Source organism: Pongo pygmaeus, chromosome 5 (assembly GCF_028885625.2).
Source record: "Pongo pygmaeus isolate AG05252 chromosome 5, NHGRI_mPonPyg2-v2.0_pri, whole genome shotgun sequence".
Lineage (NCBI taxonomy): Eukaryota > Metazoa > Chordata > Mammalia > Primates > Hominidae > Pongo > Pongo pygmaeus.
Window position 1 is genome coordinate 46,972,959 of NC_072378.2, and position 20,593 is coordinate 46,993,551.

Consider the following 20,593-nt stretch of genomic DNA (forward strand, 5'->3'; position numbering starts at 1 on the left):
CTGATAGAGAAGACAGAGAACTAAAAGTGGTTAATGCAATAAGCGCTATCACATTAAAGTGTGCAACTCGCTACAGGAGCACAGTGGTGACAGTGACCAGACGGGGGAGGGAGGTGTCAGAGAGGCTTTTCAGAAGAAAAAAATCTGAAGAAAAAATCAGATACACAAAAATAAAGAGCATGTTCAGGTAACAGGAATTCAGTGTGAAATAGAGTCTGGTGTAGCAAGTGACTAGGTCAATCAACTGTAGATGCAAGCTGTTGCACTGGTTCTTGGCGGTTTGGTAATGGATCCACCCTCTCTTCCAAGGGTGTTCCACTGAGGTTCCAGTCTGCTCATACCAGATGAATCCAGAGATGACAGGAGGTATCTTTCCCGCTATCCAACTTCTGAATGTACCCCAAGACTGCCAGGTGTCAGTTCTGGGCCCTCTTCTCTTCTCTACATTATCCTTCTGGGGGACTCAAACAAACCCTTTTCTATAAAATACCATCAGTGGACTAGTGACACCTACAATAACATTTTTTGCCTTTATCCCTTTTGTGAGCTTCAGATTATTGTTATCCAACTGGCTTCTCACTGGCTTTGTTTGCATGTCTAAAAGGCATCTCAAAGCACACACTGGCCTACACAGAACTCTTCACTTGTCCCACTGAAATAAAGCCTTTCTTCCCTTGCTCTTGCCATTGCAGAAAATGGTAACAATGTTTGCCCAGCTGCTCAAGTTCAAACCTAGAAATCACCCATGATAATTCTGTTTGATATTGTGATATAATAAATATATATTTGGTCTGTGGTTCCTAACACAGATCTCCTAAAACCTTTGCAATTTCTTGAATGATAGAGGAGAGAGGAGCATATTTTGGTATTCATACATAATAAGCCCCTTTCTTTTCTTTTCTTTTTCTTTTTTCTTTTTTTTGACATGGAGTCTCGCTCTGTTACCCAAGTTGGAGTGCAGTGGAGCGATCTTAGCTCACTACAACCTCTGACTCCCAGGTTCAAGCGATTCAGCCTCCTGAGTTGCTGGGATTACCAGCAAGTGCCACTATACCCGGCTATTTTTTTGTATTTTTAGTAGAGACGGGGTGTCGCCTTGTTGGCCAGGCTGGTCTTGAAATCCTGACCTCTAGTGATCTGCCCACCTCAGCCTTCAAAAGTGCTGGTATTACAGGTGTGAGCCACCCCACCCAGCAAATAAACCCTTTTCGATTACACCTGACTATGCTAATGAAGTGACTCTTGGAGATTAGGGGCTAGTTGTCAAAGGAACCAACCATGAGATGAGAGGGTTGGAACTGTCAGCCCCATCCCCCAGCCTCTGGGGAAGGGAGGTGGGCTGGGGATTCAGCTAGTCACCAATGGAGAATGAATTAATCAATCATGCCTTTGTACTGTAACTTCCATAAAATCCCTCAATAAAGGGGTTCAAAGAGCTTCTGGGTTGGTGAACACATGCATGTGCCAGAGGGTAACACACCCAACTTCCGAGAAAGAAGCTCCTATGCTTGGGACGCTTCCAAACCTTGCCCTATGTGCTTCTTCATCTGGCTATTCACGTGTATAGTTTCTAATACCTTTGTAATGAACCAGAAATAGTAAGCATAGTATTTCCCTAAGTTCTGTGAGCCCTTACAGCAAATTATCGAATCTAAAGAGGTGGTTGTGGAAAACTCCCGATTTGTAGACAGGTTGGACAGAAGTGTGAATAACCTGGGGCTGCACTAATTTCAATGGGCATCTGAAGTTGGAGAGAGTCTTGCGGGACTGAGCCCCTAACCTGTGGGTCTGTGGTAATGTCATGCAGTTAGTGTCAGAATTGAATTAAGTTCTAGGACACCCAGTTGATATCTGAAGAGAACTGGAGAATTGTTTGGTGTGGAAAACCCACACATTTGGTGTCAGAAGTGTTGTGTGTAGAGAAACAGTTTTCCTTTGTCCTTCCTTTCCCTTTTACTTCCTTAACCAATCAGCAAAATTTGTTTTTATTTGCAAACTAAATCCTACTTCCATCCACATCGTTCCATCTCCATTGCTACCACTCTTGTCCAAGCCATGAATATTTCTCACCTGGTCCAGGGTGACAGCCTTCATCATGCTTCCTGCTGCCACCTGGCTCCTCTACAACGCCTTTGTAAATAAGACCAAGTCAGTACCATCTTAGGACCCACGAATGGCTTCAATACCATTTAGAATTAAATCCAACATTCTCACTTTGGCAAATAAAGCCGTATCTATCCCTCTAGTCCCATCTCACACTGAATCCTAGAGGCTATGTGACCTCTGTAAATTATCCAACCTCTCTATGCCTCAGTTTGCTTACATATAAAATGGAAATATAGAAAGTACGTGCCCATAAGGTTGCTGTCAGGGTTAAAAGTGTTAATACGTGCAAAGTGCTTGCAACTACAATTGGCATGTGGCAAAATCTCAGGTTACCTATTATTATTATTTTTTTTTAGAGACAGGGTTTCACCATGTTGACCAGGCTAGTCTCCAACTCCTGACCTCAGGTGATCCGCCCACCTCAGCCTCCCAAAGTGTTGGGATTACAGGCGTGAGCCACCATGTCCATCCTCAGGTTACTTATTATTATTATTTCCTCTGCCTTTTCCAACTGTTTGAAAGGCTGGATCCCTTTCACCTTTTAGCTCTCAGCTAAAAATTCTCCTCTGCAGAAACCCTTTCCTGACCACCCCAACTAACATCTCCCTAATCACTATTAGGTCATTTTATTTCCCTTATAGTTCCTATTAATATATAAAATAACCTTGGATCCCCCAAATAGGATGTGATTATGTGTGTTTCAGAATCTTGTTAGATCTATTCTTCAATGTATATCCAGTATCTAACACAGTGTCCAGCATAGAGTAGGTACTCTATATATTTTTATTGAATAAATGAATGGATGGATGGATGAATGAATGAATGCATGTCTAAAACAGTGGAAAGTGAGGTTAATTAGGAAGCTTTTAATTTGTGTAACAGCAATGGGAGGTATGTAGAGAAGTCAAATTTGAAAGACGTTTCTGAGGGAGAACGTAAAAATCTTTCAGTAAAAAAGAGTTTAGTAAAAACTTGATATATACTAGAGCAGTGGTTCTCAAATCTTAAGCATGCATCAGCCTCACGTGGAAGACTTGTGAAAACCCAGATCGCAGGGACCCAAAAGTTTCTGACTCAATAGGGTTGGATGTGGGGCCCAAGAGTTTGCATTTCTGGAAAATTCCCACATGATACTGATGCTCCTGGTCCAGGTACCACAGTTTAAGAGCCACAGTGCTGGACTGGGCGCAGTAGCTCATGCCTGTAATTCCAGCACTTTGGGAGGCCAAGGCAGGTGGGTCATCTGAAGTCAGGAGTTCAAGACCAGCCTGACCAACATGGAGAAACCCCGTCTCTACTAAAAATACAAAATTAGCCGGGCGAGGTAGCGTATGCCGGTAATCCCAGCTACTCGGGAGGCTGAGGCAGGAGAATCGCTTGAACCTGGGAGGCAGAGGTTGCAGTGAGCCAAGATCACACCATTGCACTCCAGCCTGGTCAACAAGAGTGAAACTCCATCTCAAAAAAAAAAAAAAAAAAGAACCACAGTGCTGAATTAAAAGAGGCAGAAGACATCCTTGGATTCTATTATTAAATAGTCTAGGCTTAAAGCAGTTATTAGTGCCAATTTTTAAATTATCTTTTCTATTTTATAAAATGTAGGTAAATACACTTAGTGAGTAAAAATTATTATTTAAATCAGAAATCCTGACTGGATATATTGACACTGAAAGCCACTAGCTTTTATTAGCATAAAAATATAAAATGGGAAAAAAAAGCTTTATTTCTTCTTCTGAACAATAAAACTAAATAACGTGATGATCAATTATGATTGAATTTTTAACTAGCCAGGATTTCAGAAATGGTTCAAAATTATATCATTTTTACAGCTACAAAGGTCTGGAGCTTACATGCAGCTGCATATATTGGACCCTATTCTCCTTCTCCCCTGTATGCAGCCATAGCAAAGGGTATGAGTTGGCAAATTATGGCCAACAGACCAAATCCAGCTCACTGCTTGATTTTGTAAATAAAGTTTTATTGGAAATGTGAAAGAAAAATAAAATCTTAGGACCGCAAATTCACTATGCCAAAGGGAAATATTAAGCTGGAACTGCCTTTCCTTTCATTCCTAACCAAATAGCTACAGATAAGGCCAGATAGAAGGTCAGAGGTCTCCACAGGTAGCTACTCTATGTTTACTTATATAAAGTGACCATTTACTGTGGGCTAGATGAATACACAACTGACTATTCCTCTATCCCCTCTTTCACATGTAAAATGTGGATTCAGTGAACACTGATCAAAGACCCAAAGCAATGCAATCACTGGCTAACATGGTGAAACCCCATGTCTACTAAAAATACAAAAAATTAGCCAGGCGTTGTGGCAGACACCTGTAGTCCCAGCTACTCGGGAGGCTGAGGCAGGAGAATGGCATGAACCCGGGAGGCGGAGCTTGCAGTGGGCCGAGATCATGCCACTTCACTGCAGCCTGGGCGACAGAGCGAGACTCTGTCTCAAAAAAAAAAAAAAAAAAAGAAATTTATTGGGTACCTAAAATCAGTAGACAGTAAGTGTGATTTTCTTAACATCAAAAAAAATTGATTAATCTTTTTTGAAAAGAGTAGAATGGGTCCCTGGAGATTAGTTATGTCTTGTTGCCTCAGTCAGAGAGCTCACAGAAACCTCTCGAAAATGAAGAAAGGAAGGCAGGGCACGGTGGCTCACGCCTGTAATCCCAGCACTTTGGGAGGCCAAGGTGGGCGGATCACGACGTCAGGAGATCGAGACCATCCTGGCTATCTCAGTGAAACCCCGTCTCTACTAAAAATACAAATTAGCTGGGAGTGGTGGCGGGCGCCTGTAGTCCCAGCTAGTCGAGAGGCTGAGGCAGGAGAATGGCGTGAACTCGCCGGGAGGCGGAGCTTGCAGTGAGCCGAGATCGTGCCACTGCACTCCAGCCTGGGCAACAGAGCGAGACTCCATCTCAAAAAAAAAAAAAAAAGAAAATGAATAAAGGAAAAACAGAAGGAGGTCCACACAGGGAAGCTCCAGAGCTGAGGACACACATGTAAAATATAAGCTATTCCAGCCTTGTTTAACACACAATGCTTGTTCTATCATTCCAAGCAACTTGTAAGCTTACTGTGCTGAGATACCCTTCAAAAATTCAATATAAAAATCAATATTCTATATTACCTCCCAAATATTGCTTTAACAAAGAAAAATGATACATTATTTGGGTTTGTTGTTTCTTACAAAACTTTTATCTCTTTTGTAATTGCACACGTTTATTATTATACATGTTGTGTGAGATAAAATATCTATGGGAAAGATAATAAGTCAAATTATAGAAAATTCAAGGAAGAGGGGATGACAGCAGATGAAAGATCATGATGGTAGCTGTGAAGTTAAATGTCTTTTCGCTCACTGCTATCCCATAAATTCTTTATAGATTCTCTCCATTAAGTGCAAGTTTCTAGAATATTAATTCTTTCCAAATGTAGATCGTTTGGGAACTTTTGTCTCAACAATGTGAAACAATTTTTAAAAAAAACTATTTTCCCACAGTTTTATTTTCATTTTGAAAGAAAAGATTATAAAGTTGATTTTTATTGGTAAAAGATACACAAGGGTGATGCAGATCAATTGTTTTTCCTGTGCCAATTGTGTACTCTTCTGCTATAGCAGTTTTATAATAACCTTTAATAACTTATTAAAATCTGACCTTAATTAGGTGAATCTGGCCTTACTAATTTACATTTCATGTATATGAAGAGATGGGGTCTCACTCTGTTGCCAGGCTGGAGTGCAGTGGCTCTATCATAAATCACTGCAGCCTCGAACTCCTGGGTTCAAGTGATCCTCCCACCTCAGCATCCCAAGTAGCTGGGACTACAGATGCATGCCACCACATCCGGCTAAATTTTTTTTTTTTAATTTTCATAGAGACAATCTCACTATGTTGCCCAGGCTGGTCTCAAACTCCAGGCCTCAAGCCATCCTCCCATTTCAGCCTCCCAAAGTGCTGGGATTACAGGTGTGAGCCACTGCGCCTGGTCACATTTCTAATAATTTTTATTTATAATCACAGTTATTTTTCTATATAGTTTTAAATCATTTAGCCAACTACATCTCCCCAAAAAAATGGAATTCTCATTATAATTATATGTACAGTAATCTGAAAAGTGTTAGTATTTTCATATTAAATCTTCCCATCCAGGAATGTGATGTGCCTTTTTCTTTATTTAGATTGTTTTAAAACATATATATTAAAAAAATCGTATAGTTTCCTCCGTATAGGTCCTTCCCCAGTCTGATTTCTTTATGCAAGAGAAATATCAGTTAAATGAATAGGAAGGAGAAATGTAACATAAGAAGGAAGGTTTAAAAGCAGCTTAAAGCATCTGTGGTGAATATAGACTGGGGAAAGCAAATAATAAGCCTAGAGATTGTCTGTGGACTCTGGGAATATGAGCACTGGGGCCTTAGGGATTGTAGCAGTAGCCTGGCAAGCCACATGTGTTTCTACTCTCCTCCTCCAGCCACCAGCTTCTTCCAAGCATCTCGGTCATTTCTGGCCTTCAGCTCTAGTTCTGACTTATAGGATGGATATGGCCTTTTGGCATGTGAAGGATTTAGGATAAGATTTTATTATCAAAGACACATATTCCTATTGAAAAATTACAAGTAATAACCTTTTGGAAGTAGATCCTGCTCAGCTGTTTCAGTCTGACATTCATAACAATAGACAAAGCCTGAAAAAGGCAGTGATAACAATGGATAGAGAAAGATATGAAGGACTGACTGCAACGCTTCTGAGAACAGGTTATTATATCCAATGGAAGATAAGGAGAATTGACAGGCTGACCCTCCCAACTCCTTCTTCCGTCAATACATGCACATATTAAATATCCCAAATCCCATTCTATCATGTCAAAAGAAGTTCAGTGCCACTATACCAAGTCAACCATATAAGATTCTCTTCTGAAAAATAATATTTGGTGTTATTTTAAGAAGTGCTTCTCTCATATTTTAAAAAAGAGATGATCAATTTCTCTAATTACTGGAGGTCAAAAATGGAGCATGCCTCATAATCATGATATTTTTTCAGGGAATAAAGGATATAGTCCAATACATGATAAATAAAAGGGAGAGAATATTGCTTAAAGAAGATAACAGTGGGTAGATAATAATATGTAAAATAAATTTTGATCTAGAAATACCCTTATGTATAAAGTCAGTGTACTGAGTCTGAGTCCAAATTTTTGGTATATGTTCTCTGGAGAGATGTCAGCCTGACTTTAAGAGTTTTTACCTTAGTATTTCCTAAAGAAGAAAAAAAAGATTATCCAAATGCTTGAAAAATTCGCCAACAGAATGCTCTGAAGAAAGAATTGTGTCTAAATGAAAAAATGTAGGGAATAAATAAAGCAGATCAACAGTGCTGTCCCAGAATAAGATAGTGAAAGATTTAAAATGAGAGGCACCAGAGTAGAACCTATCTCCAAGCTTATAAATATGAACAGGGATATCAAATAATCTAGAGCTATCAGAGGCATCTCTTTCAGCCACTGAAGCTAGGCAATAAAAAAGGAGAGAGTGACTTCACACAAAATCTCTTGAGCTAGGGTATCACAAGACCCACTTTGGGTATTAAAGGTAGAAAACAGTGGAAGAAATTAAGCTTCCTGAAAAATCTCTCCTGGGCCAGGTATTAGACATGCAAGTCTCACCCTAGTCATTATGGCTAGGTTAGTGGATTGGAAAATCACAAGTTATGAGTTCCAAAATGACATCATCCTGATCTTCAAGGCCAAGGGAATAAGAAGATAGCCAAATTATATATTTGGGGTAGAAAGAATAGTTTCGAATGAACTTTCTTGCATTTATAAATACTTTCTTAAGTAATCTATATGTGGTCTTCAAGGTTGATAAATGAGAAGTAGTTTGCAAGAAGCTCCTCCATAATCTACTATTTCCTGGGTCCATTCTAGGATTTTAAAAGCTAGGCTAGCAAAGGTAAATGAGGCTATGTGAGAAATTTCCTGCATGATAAGCTATAGCCTCCAAAATCTCTGTGTTAGGTTCGTAGTGTCAGGCTACTGGTGGGAATGGAGATAATTTTTTAAAATAAAATAACCTCCTTCTGTTCATAATTCCACTGGAGTGTCCTTGGCTCTGCTCCTTAATCTTTTTGTTGATTATTTTGGGCAATGCATTACACAAGGGGCCAAGAATCTGTCACAGACACAACTTTGGCCATCAGCCACTGGGCCCTGGCAGGCTGGAGTAGGGTAGTGAGCATGAGCTTAAGTTAACTGAAGGGACTCAGGTCTATGATACGCCATGACGGAGTCCTGTAATAACATGATGGTTGTTATTGGTTGGCAAGATGGTGGTGGTGGTGAGACACACCCAAGTGAAGGGAAGCTGCATACAAGTTATAATATGGGTAAACAATGACAATATATAAGATTTCAAGAATAAATACAAATGCTTAAATGCAATAAAGTAAAACTCATCAACTAATTAAAATAAAGCAGACAATACGGAGTTTACCTAGAATATCACTTTTCACTTTACTAGTGTTTATACTTGTTTATATTTATGAGGAGAGTCAGACGCTTTCCTCACCAGTGTATAATGTGTAGCTGAGTCAATGTCACCAGGTAACAGACCCTGGCAATCCCACAGTGTTGGTATATCCCTAGTCAGGATTGCTGCTAAATCAAAACACAGTGGTACCAAAAACCACTGTTGATTGGCTCTGAGTAAGGTTTCTCTTTCAACCACAATCACACAATTAGTGAGTGACAAGACTGAAATTCATGAATCCAACTGCTAACTCTCTAATCCAATGAAAATTCTGTATGTGCCTTTTATGATGCATAAATCATGACTTTTATGTAAGATAGGAATCATTTCTATGAAGGTACATTTCTATTAATTAATCTGGTTCCTTGTAAATTAACAGAAATGTTTATTAATTTATTGTTTAAATAAAGGCAAAGTAAAACTGATCAGCAAAAAAAATAAAATAAAAAGGGCGCATGTGTATGCTATCCTATGTTAAAAAGCATGGGTGGAAAAGTCAAATGCAACAGTGAAAAAACTTCAAGCACATTTTTATTTGTTTTTTTTTTTTTTTTTAAGAAAGAATGAGCCTCTGTTGATGGGCAGATTCTCACAGTGGGAGTCCTGAATTAGAAATGAAAATTACTTTATAACACAGCCTACACAGGAGCTAAAGGAGGAAGGAAGGAAGGAAGGAAGGAAGGGGAGGGAGGGAGGGAAGGAAGGATAAAGAGAAAGAAGAAAGAAGGAAAGAAAGAAAGGAGGGAGGGAGGGAGGGAAAGAGAGAGAGAGAAAAGAAAAGAAAAGAAAAAAGGAAAAGAAAAGAAAGAGGAGGAAAGGAGGGAGGGAGGGGGGAGGGAGGGAAAGGCTAGAGAAAATCAGGAATGCCAGGGATGGGGGAAGGTGGTATTATAGCATTAAATAGAGTCAGTGTAAGCCCTAATTGGTAAAGTGAGATTTGAGCAAGGACTTTAAGGTGTTAAGAGTTAGACAAGCAGATATCTAGAGGAAGAGCTGATTGGGTTCAGAGACAGCAGATGTGGCCTTTAGTGACTTTAGATGGGGTAAGACTAAAATATCTATCTGAAGAGGTGACATTCAAGCTGACTGAAAGATTAGTAAGGGAAAGAGTTCCAGGCACAGGAATCTTACTGAATTTACCAGCAGGTACATGTCTCCAAAGAAACAACGTAAATATTCCTTTTTCTCTCCTAATATCTTCTGGATACTTCCAAACCTGTCTTCAATTTTTATAAAAAGCACTTAGTTCATCAGTTTCTGCAAGAACATGGACTGTACTTTACTCATCTTCATAGCTCTGGTACTTCACACAATGTCTTCACATGGTGAGCACTCAAAAAATAAGTTTGAGGGCCAAGTAAAATAATGGATGAATTAAGGGTTAATCCACATAAGCCTGGGAGGTTTTCTAAAGAAATTTTAAAACTTATATTTCAGGGTGATGTCAGTAAAAATAGCAGAGCAAGGATCTCCTAAAGTTCTCTCCTTAAAAGCAATAAAGAAATCTGGTAAAAATTCTAAGAATCAAGTTTTTTAGAATTCTACAGATTAACCAAAGTTTTGCAGCAATTCAAGAATGTCTATTCAAGAAAAAAACAGCTGAATCTTGATAAGAACATCAAGCTTAACGTCATTTTAACCTGCCCTATTCTCAAACCCCTCTCTACATCCCCATAGAAGCCTTAAAAGCCAGAAGTCTGCATTCACAGTGAAAATCAACAACCCAGCAGTCACTAGATAGGGCAGAACAAGGTTGGAACTTCTTCTAAACCTCATTACTACAGTATTCTCATTATGCGACAAGTTTGGCAGTTTCCTAGAGAACCTTACTCGCAGGACTGTCTTTATTCGACATGACTTGGAGCTCACTCAGTATGAAAAGCCTTTCCTCCAGGGGTGTTGGTTTAAAATATTTAAAGACAACTGTTTAACTTTGCAACTATCTGAGTCAGTAGGTAACTGTTGGACAAACAACAGGCAAACCAACAAAATGAAAATGAAAGGCTAGGGAATGAGTTGTTCATAGTGGCTTTGCAGAGGTCTAATGAATTCCCAGGAATTTAGAAGGGCATCCATTTGCCCAGGGCTTTACTCATGCTCAGGAAAGACATGAGAAGGCCACAAGCTGTCATGTACACCCATCCTTGAGGCTCTGCACAGGTAGAAAGTGAAAGCTAACGCAGAGTTGTCAACTGCTTGGCTGAGTGTTGAAGGCATGGCCAACATGCACACACAGCCCCTTAGCAAAGAATGGGGACTTCTAAATTACTGAGGTAAAGAAATATCTGTCTAGTTAATACCTGATCACTAAATAATGGAACAGAGACTTCTGTGGCCACCCATGACAAAGAATGCAAACATTACAGAATTAGTTAAGAAAAGTCACTAAACAATCAAACAAACAACAAGAACAATAAACAGCAACAACAACAAACCCTGAGGAAAGGGAAGAATCTAATTGCAAAGTTGTTACATTTTATTATTTAAAATGTCCAGTTTCCAACAAAGAACTATAAGCCATATAATAAGAAACATAAACAAGACATGAAATAAGAAAATACAGTGTTGAATGTGTATCATTTTCACACAATCATAAAGTTAAAAAATCAAGAGTTGAACCACTATAAGTAGAAGACTGTCTGAATAGATTATTCACAGAGAAAAAAAGGAATCAACAGAAAGGGTCCCTGAAGAAACTCAGTTGCTGGACTTAATAAAGACTTTAAATCAGATATTTTCATTATGTTCAAAGAACTAAAGAAATCATTTCTAAAGAACTAAAGAGACAATATCAATAAAGAAATTGTAAAGATTGGAACAAAATTAAATTAAATACAAAAATCACTAGGAAAAATAAAATCAAGTTAAAATAAACAAAATTAAAAAGTGAGTTCTTTGAAAACAAAATTGACAAATATGTACCTACAATGACCAAGAAGGTAAAACAGCACCCAAACTAAAATCAGGAATGAAATATTTGGTTTTCTAGTGCCCTTACAGAAATAAAACAGATTGTGTGGAACACTATGAAAAATTTTATACCAACGAATTAGATAATCTAGATGAAATGGACATAGTCCTAAAAAGACATAAAGTATAAAACTGACTCAAGAAGAAATAGATAGTCTACATAGACCAGTAACAGGTAGAAAGACTGAACTAATAAAAAACTTCTCAAAAAGAAAATCTTAGGACCAGATCACTTCATTGGTGAATTCTACCATATGTTGAAAGAAGAAATAACATCAATCTTTCATAAGCTCTTTCAAAAATAAGAAGAGGAAGAAATACACTCTTTAAAGCCAGAATTATCTTGATACCAAAACCAGACAAAGTTATTTTAAGAAAAGAAAATTATAAGTCAATATTCCTTATTAACATAGATTCTTCAAAAAAATACTTCAAAAAATACTAGCAAACTGAATCTAGCAACATATAAAGAAAATTATATACGAGGATTAAGCAGGATTTATTCCAGAAATGCATGGATGCTTCAAGACCTGAAAATCAATTAATGTAAAACATTATAATATAAAACAGTACACTAGACGAATGAAGCCAGACACAAAGGACCACATATCATATGTTTCCATTTATATGGACTGTCCACAAAAGGCAAGTGTGTCAGGACAATAAGTAAATTAATGGTCATCAGAAGCTAGAAATAGAAGGAAATGGAAAGTGACTCCTAATGGGTATGGGATTTATTTTGAAGGTGATAAAAATGTTCTGGGACTAGACAGTGTTGATGGTTGCAATCTTATAAATATACTAAAAACTACTACATTTCACACTTTGAAAGGATAAATTTTATGGTATATTAATTATATATGATTATATATATATAATTTTATTCATAAGTTGATGCATGTTACATGCACACAAACTTATAGCTCAAGATGACAACCTGAGAACGCACTTCTACCTTCCTCTGTCCGAATGTCCCATTAAAAAAAATGAAGCCTGATATGCTGGCATACACTTGTGGTCCTAGCTACTCAGGAGGCTGTGGCAGGAGGATCACTTGAGCCCAGGAGCTGGAGGCTGTAGTGAGCTATGATCATTCCACTGCACTCCAGGTGACAAAGTGAGACCCTGTCTCTAAAAATTAAATTAAAAAGTGTGCAATTAAAAAATAAAAACATAGCTGTAAAACAAGAAAAGGAAGAAGCAGATAATGAAGACTTAGGAAGATAATAAAGACTTAGGTAGATAATAAAGACTTAGATAGAAGGTGTACAGGATTAGTTAGAGGAAATAGAATAATGAAAAGCACCACCCCAAATAATTGAGGCTAAGCAAGCATCTTCACAAAGGAGCCCCAAAAAGTTTTCATTTTAAAGTAAACAAATAGAGAACATAAGAGTAGCCTGAAAGGCAGCTATCAAGATAGTTCAAGAACTAACTGCCTTTAGAAAAGTGGTATGAGTCTGACCCTTTCCTTTCCCAAGTATTCAATAGTAGTTTTTACCCTGAGATTCGTTTTATAAGAAAGTTGGGCAAAGTGGCTAGAAGTGAGTGTTGAAGCCACAGAGATACAGCATTGGAAATTCATAAAAGACATTCCCAAGAAGGAAATAGTGATCTTGTGGGAGACAAGAGCATAGAATGGAAAAACTGCTGTACTGAGTCAGATTCTTGTTCTATGCCTGTGATGATAATTTGTACATGTAACTTGACTGGATCAGGGGGTGCCCAGATATTTGACTAAACATTATTTCTGGGTGTGTCTGTGAGGGTATTAATAGTTGATATTAGCATTTCAATCAGTAGACTGGGTAGGGCAGACTGCCCTCCTATACGTGGGTGGGTAAATTTACTCAGGGTTCTCCAGAGAAACAAAACTCAACAGATTAGATGATGCCTGGATGATGGGTACTTCTATATGTTAACTTGACTGGCCATGGGGTATTCAGTTTAACCATTACTCTGGGTGTGCCTGTGAGGCTGTTTCTGGATGACAGATGAGTATTTGAATTCATGGGCTCAGTAAAGTAGGCTTCCCTCCCTAATGTAAGTGTGCACCATCCAATCCACTGAGAGCCTGCATCAACAGCATATCATGGGACTCCTCAGCCTCCATAGCCAGGTCAGCCAATTTTTTATAATAAATGTCTTTTGAGTTTTCTCTCTCTCTTTATCTATGTATCTATTTACATCCTAATTGGTTCCATTTTTCTGGAGAATCCTGACTAATACGATGTACTTAAATGTTCCTTCCTTGACGGAATCCTTTGTATGCACACATGGATATCTTCCTTGATATCAGCTTCCAAAGATCCATGGACTCCTCTCACAACATTTAAATTTCTGAGCTGCTACTAGATCTTATGTATGGATTGATTGAATAGCTTCTGTATAAGTACAGTTAAAAAAAAGTTTGATGTCTTTCATAAATAGTTTTCAATTCTGCAGTAGTGTCTTATAGACTGAAAGCATTGATACAATGTAGCTGTTGCACTGGTAGTACTATTCGAAGGAGCATTTTTTGTGTCAGAAGAGAACAACGGTTTTAAAAATAAACAACAACATAGAAAAAGAAAAAAGGTTTTAATCTTTCTCCACTAGAACTGGGGTCAAGAGTTCTAGAATCAAGCCTTGTAGAAATTTAGATTAATGTTACATTTCTGTTGTGGCCTTTGGGTTGGAGAGGACCCCCCATGTTATCCCCATCATCCCCTCTCTACTCTTTTATTTCCTAAAGACCACAAATTTGGAGGACCCTAAGTCAGGAAGACTCTAGTAAGGAAATGATAAAGGAGAATATGTGACAATCAAGAGTGCATTGCCTTTTTCCATTTGTAGACATATGGGCATGTGCCTTTCTAATTGTTTTGTAGATGCAAGCTGCACAAAGGCCAGTTGTCTTCTCTTATATTCACCAGTGTCTTTCCAGAATCTAACCTGTTAGCATTGTAGGCATTCAATGATAATAATGCTCACGATTTCTATAAGGTCCAGCATCTGCTGACGCATACTCAAGGCTCAGACAATATTACTTAGATATTCATGCTTGCCAAGCCAGTTTACTTTTTGGTTTAACTCCATAAGAAGCAATCCAAAAAAAAAAAACTTTAAATAAAATATTTTCAGTAATCACGGAAGGGAGAGGGAAAATCATTAACTGGCATCATACCTTTTGCCCTAATATTATATTGTTTTCTTCCAAGAAAACCGTATCATTTCTTATTCTTTTTATATCAGGATACATAATACGACATATTAAGAAGTTTAAAAAAGTCAACTCCCCAGATTGGTCAAATTATGCTGAATAAACAAGTAGTTGAGTACTCTCTGTTCAAGCTTGTATTTGCTTTTTAAAATAGATGATAAATAAATAGCCAACATCTGAACTAAAGAATTCAAGGCAACAATCCCTATTTGCAGTTCCTAAATCCTCAAATTTCTAACAACCATGAGGGTTTTTTTGTTTCTTTTTGTTCACTTGTTTTTTGTTTGTTGTCTTTTAATAATCCTTTGGTAGCAAGCCTTACCTGACCTCTACAGTCCCATTAGGGCTCTTATGTAATATATGGAATATACCCCTATTACTTTGATAAAATCTGAAAAATCCCGAACTTGAAAACTGTGGACATTCATTCAATTGAGGTGAGGATCCAAGACATTAGAAGAACAAACATGTGTATATACATTTAAGTAAGGAAATTAGGCAAATCACAATCTCTACAGCACTGGTTTCATCATTTGGAAAATGAAGGAGTTGCACAAAAATATGCTTGACAGTAATTAAACTCTAGGATTCTACCTGATCAATTTATATCCTGATATATAACAAATTATGTTGAATTTTGGATTATGTTGAATTTTTATAAAATTATAGGTATTTAGCTTTGCCAATAATGTGTGACAAACATGCATTATTAGCTATGTCTTTCTATATAATAAGGTTTAGTACCTGCTTTGCCAAACACAGAAGATATGCCTTCCATAATGGCCTTGTGGATATCAGGATGAGAAAGGACGTATGCAAGTGTCCAAAATGCAGCCTTAAAAAGAAAAACATATATCAAGAATATGAACTTCTTTGAAGGTGAACAAAAGCATATTTAGTATTAGCCATACATATATTTTTTAAAAAGGATGATGTTTAAATTAACCTTAAGAGCACATTAGTAGAAAGCATATTTTGAAAACAACTAGATATTATGAATAAGAGATATGTAATATATCTCTAAGAAGCCAGATTTAAATTTTTATTCTGTCACTATAATTTAACTATATAATTTAAATAGATTAAACATCTATCTTCACTAAAAAATGAGAAAAGTTGTTATTTTTACTAATGAGTAACATAAAATATTATATAGGCATATATTAAATTTTCAGAAGCAACTAGTTATGACACTTAAGAATATTAATCCAAAACAAAAACATTTCTTAAGATTTAATTTCCTTAGAATACAAGTGAATTAGCAAATTTTATATTCTGCAACTGAAACATAGTAGTTTTAAATAAGCCCAGGAAAACGCAGCAGGAAACCATCCCGTAAACTAAATTATGAGAGTACGCAATGTCAAAAACAGAGTCCTTTTTTTTGGGCTTTTTTTGGCTCTGAATTAGTAAATAAAAGAAAAAAATTTTTTGAGTCCTTTCACACTTGAATGCTATTGAATATAGTATATTTGCACATTTTCTCTCTTGGCCACTCAAACTTACTTCATATCTTTCCTCGTTATGGTATTACAAGATAAAATCATACTGCTTTACATCTTAAAAATTAACTTCCTCCTCAGGTAAATAGTTTTGCTTCTATTCTTAGGTTACATAATAAAGAAAACCTGTATAAAATCATCCAAAGAAGTGTGGGTTTCACGTTCATTTTTTTCTAAATACATTCATTATGAAAGAGATTTCATCTAGGAAAATTGGTCCTGAAATGAATCACGCAATACTTTGACTAAATTTAGTCTGTCTCTTTTGTGAGGTAACATTACGTACCTTTAAATAATACCAATACTCCCCTCTGTGGTCAAAAGAGGAAGAGCAATTGTCCGAAAAGAAGTGCTCAAATAAGCCAAATTCAATACTGTTCATTGATTTTTCCCTTTGTAACTTTAGATTGATAGTGCAAGGATAAATATGGTACTGTTTACATAAACAAGGTGAATAGGGGAACCAAGGGTCCTCAATTTAGAGATTAAGAAAGATTTATCCTAGAGATTATCCAGTTCATTTTTACAGATGATGAAACAGATGCTCAGAGAACTATCTTGTCCTGTCTCTACTCAGGCCCCCTTTCTACTATTAACTACAGATAAAAGTGCTAAATTATTGAATTCAGTTAATAACTACTCCATACTCACTTCATCTTACTTGAGTCAGAGTTCATGTTGGGAAAAAAAATAGTGATAATACATAATGTATTAGTCTGTTTTCACACTTCTTTATAAAGAATTCCCTGAGACTGGGTAATTTATAAACAAAAGAGGTTCAACTGACTCACAGTTCTGCATGGCTGGGGAGGCCTCAGGAAACTTACAATCGTGGCAGAAGGCAAATGGGAAGCAAGGCACATCTTACATGGTGGCAGAAGAAGGGGGTGGGGAAAATGGTCAAACACTTTTAAAGCATCAGATATTATGAGAACTCACTCACTATCACAAGGACAGCCTGTGGAAAACTGTCCCCATTATCCAATCATCTCCCACCAGGTCCCTCCCTTTACATGTGGGGATTACAATGCAAGATGAGATGCGGCTGGGTACACAAAGCCAAGCCATATTACTTAGATTTTCAGTTAACGCAAAACAGATGTTCATAGTTGTATGTGCCTAAATATAGCTTTAGAGATTCAATAAAATTGGATACTACTTTTTAAATGACAAACATAAGGAATTTAGCTAAACTACAAATGGCTGTTACTTTTATTTTTATTTTTTTTGAGACAGAGTCTCACTCTGTTGCCCAGGCTGGAGTGCAGTGGCATGATCTCGGCTCACTGCAAGCTCTGCCTCCTGGGTTCACACCATTCTCCTGCCTCAGCCTTCTGAGTAGCTGGGACTACAAGCACCTGCCACCACGCCCGGCTAATTTTTTGTATTTTTAGTAGAGACGGGGTTTCACCGTGTTAGCCAGGATGGTCTTGATCTCCTGACCTTGTGATCCACCTGCCTCGGCCTCCCAAAGTGCTGGGATTACAGGCGTGAGCCACTTTTTTTTTTTAATGTCTCCTTTTTCCTTAACAGATTTCAGTTTTTAAAATTTTTTCTATTTTTAAAAAAGCCAAAGTATTTTTAAAAGATAAAAAGGCATATAAAATAAAGAGTTAATAAAAGTTTATATGTATTACTACATCAATAAGCAAGGATAAGTGACCTTGAGGTCTTTGTGCACCCACATTTGGGAAAGGGGTTGAAAACTGCTCCCAACAGTACCAATTAGTATTTTGTAAAACAGTTCAAGTCCATGATCAGAGATGGGCAAGAAGAAGAAGGGCCACTCAGCTCACTGAACTGCAGAAGCAGCCACCACAATGTCATTCCATTGTTTTGGAGAGGTAAGAACAAATGAGAGAAAGGGCAAGGAGGAAAACTCTGTATCTTTGCTGTGTCAAAGAGAAGATGAATTGAGTGTGTTCTTTGGTACTGCTTTATCTATTCAGAAAGAGATTTTGATGGAGTCTTTATACCATGCCAGAGAGTCTTCTACCAATCATGGTAAACACAAATATGTTGGGAGATAACTCCTGTCCAAAGTATTTTCACATTTAGCTGGGCATATGAATACATATTGGAGAAAAATGAACGAAATGTACAAGATGGTGAGAGAGCAAACACATGTTACAAAAAATAAATACTGTGGGAGTTGAGAGTGGGATGGGGTAGCAATTGCTACTGAAAGTATTTAGAAAGAATGTAAGAGACACAGCAGATAAAAAAGGTAAAATGTCAGCTTTGTGATTGGTTTGGAGAAATCTTCTAAAAAAATCATTTGGCAGTCAGAAATTTCTTGGAACTTAGAAATGGTTTTCCCATAAAAATAATTTCATAAATTATAGTTAATATCTTGGGCCATAATGGAGCCTCCTAGTGACCCAGTGCCTAACCTATCTAAAGCCTGAGCTCTCAGTCCTGTGGGCCTTGAGGCAGAGTACAAAGTAGGAGAGAGGACATACAGATATACTCTGGGCTCCAGGAAAAGACAGGCCCCACCACTTACACCTCTGGCAGGGCTTCTGGTATTCTCAGCAGCAATAAAGGTCACCAAACCAGAACAGCAGTGGATATTCCCACTCTGGGGCCTTTGAGCCATCAAACATTTGGAAGCCTATGTTCAGTATTAATGGGCCATTGAAAGTAATGATTGACTGAAACTAGGGAGATAATTTTTGTAAGGGAAGAAAACTAGCATTTATTGAAGACCTGTGCTGAACCAGGTGCTATTAGCAACAATCTATTTCTTACCAAAATAATCCTTACAACAACCCTTTAAGGTAGGTACAGCATTAATCCCATTTTACAGATAAGGGCACTGAGGCTTGGGCAGGTTAAACAATTGGCCCACTGTTACCCAGTGCTGGGAACTGGCTTTGGATCTGACTCTAAAGCCTCTCCAGGATCTCTGCCTGCTCACCAGGCTGCCTCTTGGAGGTGCCAACAAGAGCCAGTGAGATGGAATCTTCTCTAATCATCAGACACTTTCTTTCTGAAATGAATGATTTAAATCCTTTCAGACCAGCGCCAAGAACAAATTCCAAAGAACTGACTTCGCCTGTGTCAGATCAATGGGGCTTTGTGTGTCTTTCTTCCGGGGGATGTTTCTAATGAGATATTGAAAAATAATTCTTTGACAGGAGTGCCTGTTTTGTTGCTACTTTGAGAGTTGTTCTGATGTTTGTTTTTCAATTTTGCTATAGCTTAATCAGTTTCCAAGAATATTATTTAAGGAAAAACCAGAGAATAATATTATTGGTACATAAAGAAGGGGAAGGGTTTAGACTACTTTTACTTGACCATATCAGATGAAATGTATATTCCACTGTCTAATATACATTTGAGAAAAGAGGCCAGAATTTCTATCTCTTCTCTTTATGCAGTAAAATTTTCAACAAGTTAAGGGAAACTAGAATATCAGGACTGAGAAAGCCTTTAACAACCTAGGCCTTTATAAAAGTAAGGCTAAATAAATAATACTTAAAACATCTCCCTCATTTCTATCTGTTAGAAGAAAAAGGAAGAAAAATGCCCACACATATCATTATGGATAGGTTAAATCCACCTGTTTAGTAGAAAACAAGTATATTTAAAAAGTTACCCTTTAATTTCAGATAATATAAGTAGCATCTTAGGCTAATGTGAGAACCTCCTGGCCCAGGAAACTGTTTGCTCTGAATATGACGTGACAGACAAATCTCATGGCTCTAATCTAATTCAAGACAGATTTTAAAAGAAACAGCTTTTTAGCCGGGTCCAGTAGCTCACGCATGTAATCCCAGCTGCTCAGGAGGCTGAGGCAGGGGAATCGCTTGAACCCCGGAGGCAGAGGTTGCAGTGAGCCGAGATCACGCCATTGCACTCCGGCCTGGGTGACAGAATGAGATGCCATCTCAAAAACAAACAAACAAACAAAAAACAGTTTTTTAAGTCTTGCCTCTCTTTAGAAGTGTTGAAAGTTCCAATTTCACCAGCACCATTCATGCGGAAGCTTGTAGGACCATAATGCTAAGCAATGCAAACAGGAATGGCACACAGAAGGAGAATGGGTACAAATGGAGAGAAAGAGCTAATATTCATTGATACCAGCTAGGCTTATCTTATTAAATCCTCATAACAACTTTTGTAGAGAAATGAGAATTACCATTTATTGAGCACCCAAGTTCTAAGACCACACTGGGAGGTTCACATACATTATCCCTTTTTTTTTAAACCCTTATTAGGTAAAATAGTACATTATCTCTTATTAGGAAATGGAGGCACAGAAAATTTA

General features: G+C 37.6%; 1 protein-coding gene across 7 annotated transcripts in view; it reads right to left on the minus strand.

The window, feature by feature from the left end:
- The window catches only part of LOC129039618 (24-hydroxycholesterol 7-alpha-hydroxylase), a 98,303-nt gene that overhangs the window by 55,327 nt on the left and 22,383 nt on the right, over positions 1–20,593 (minus strand). For all 7 annotated transcript variants that reach the window (XM_054493600.2, XM_054493597.2, XM_054493602.2 and 4 more), the window contains one exon: positions 15,563–15,653. In XM_054493600.2, the coding sequence (XP_054349575.1) occupies positions 15,563–15,653 (91 nt within the window). The remainder of the gene's footprint in view (positions 1–15,562; positions 15,654–20,593) is intronic.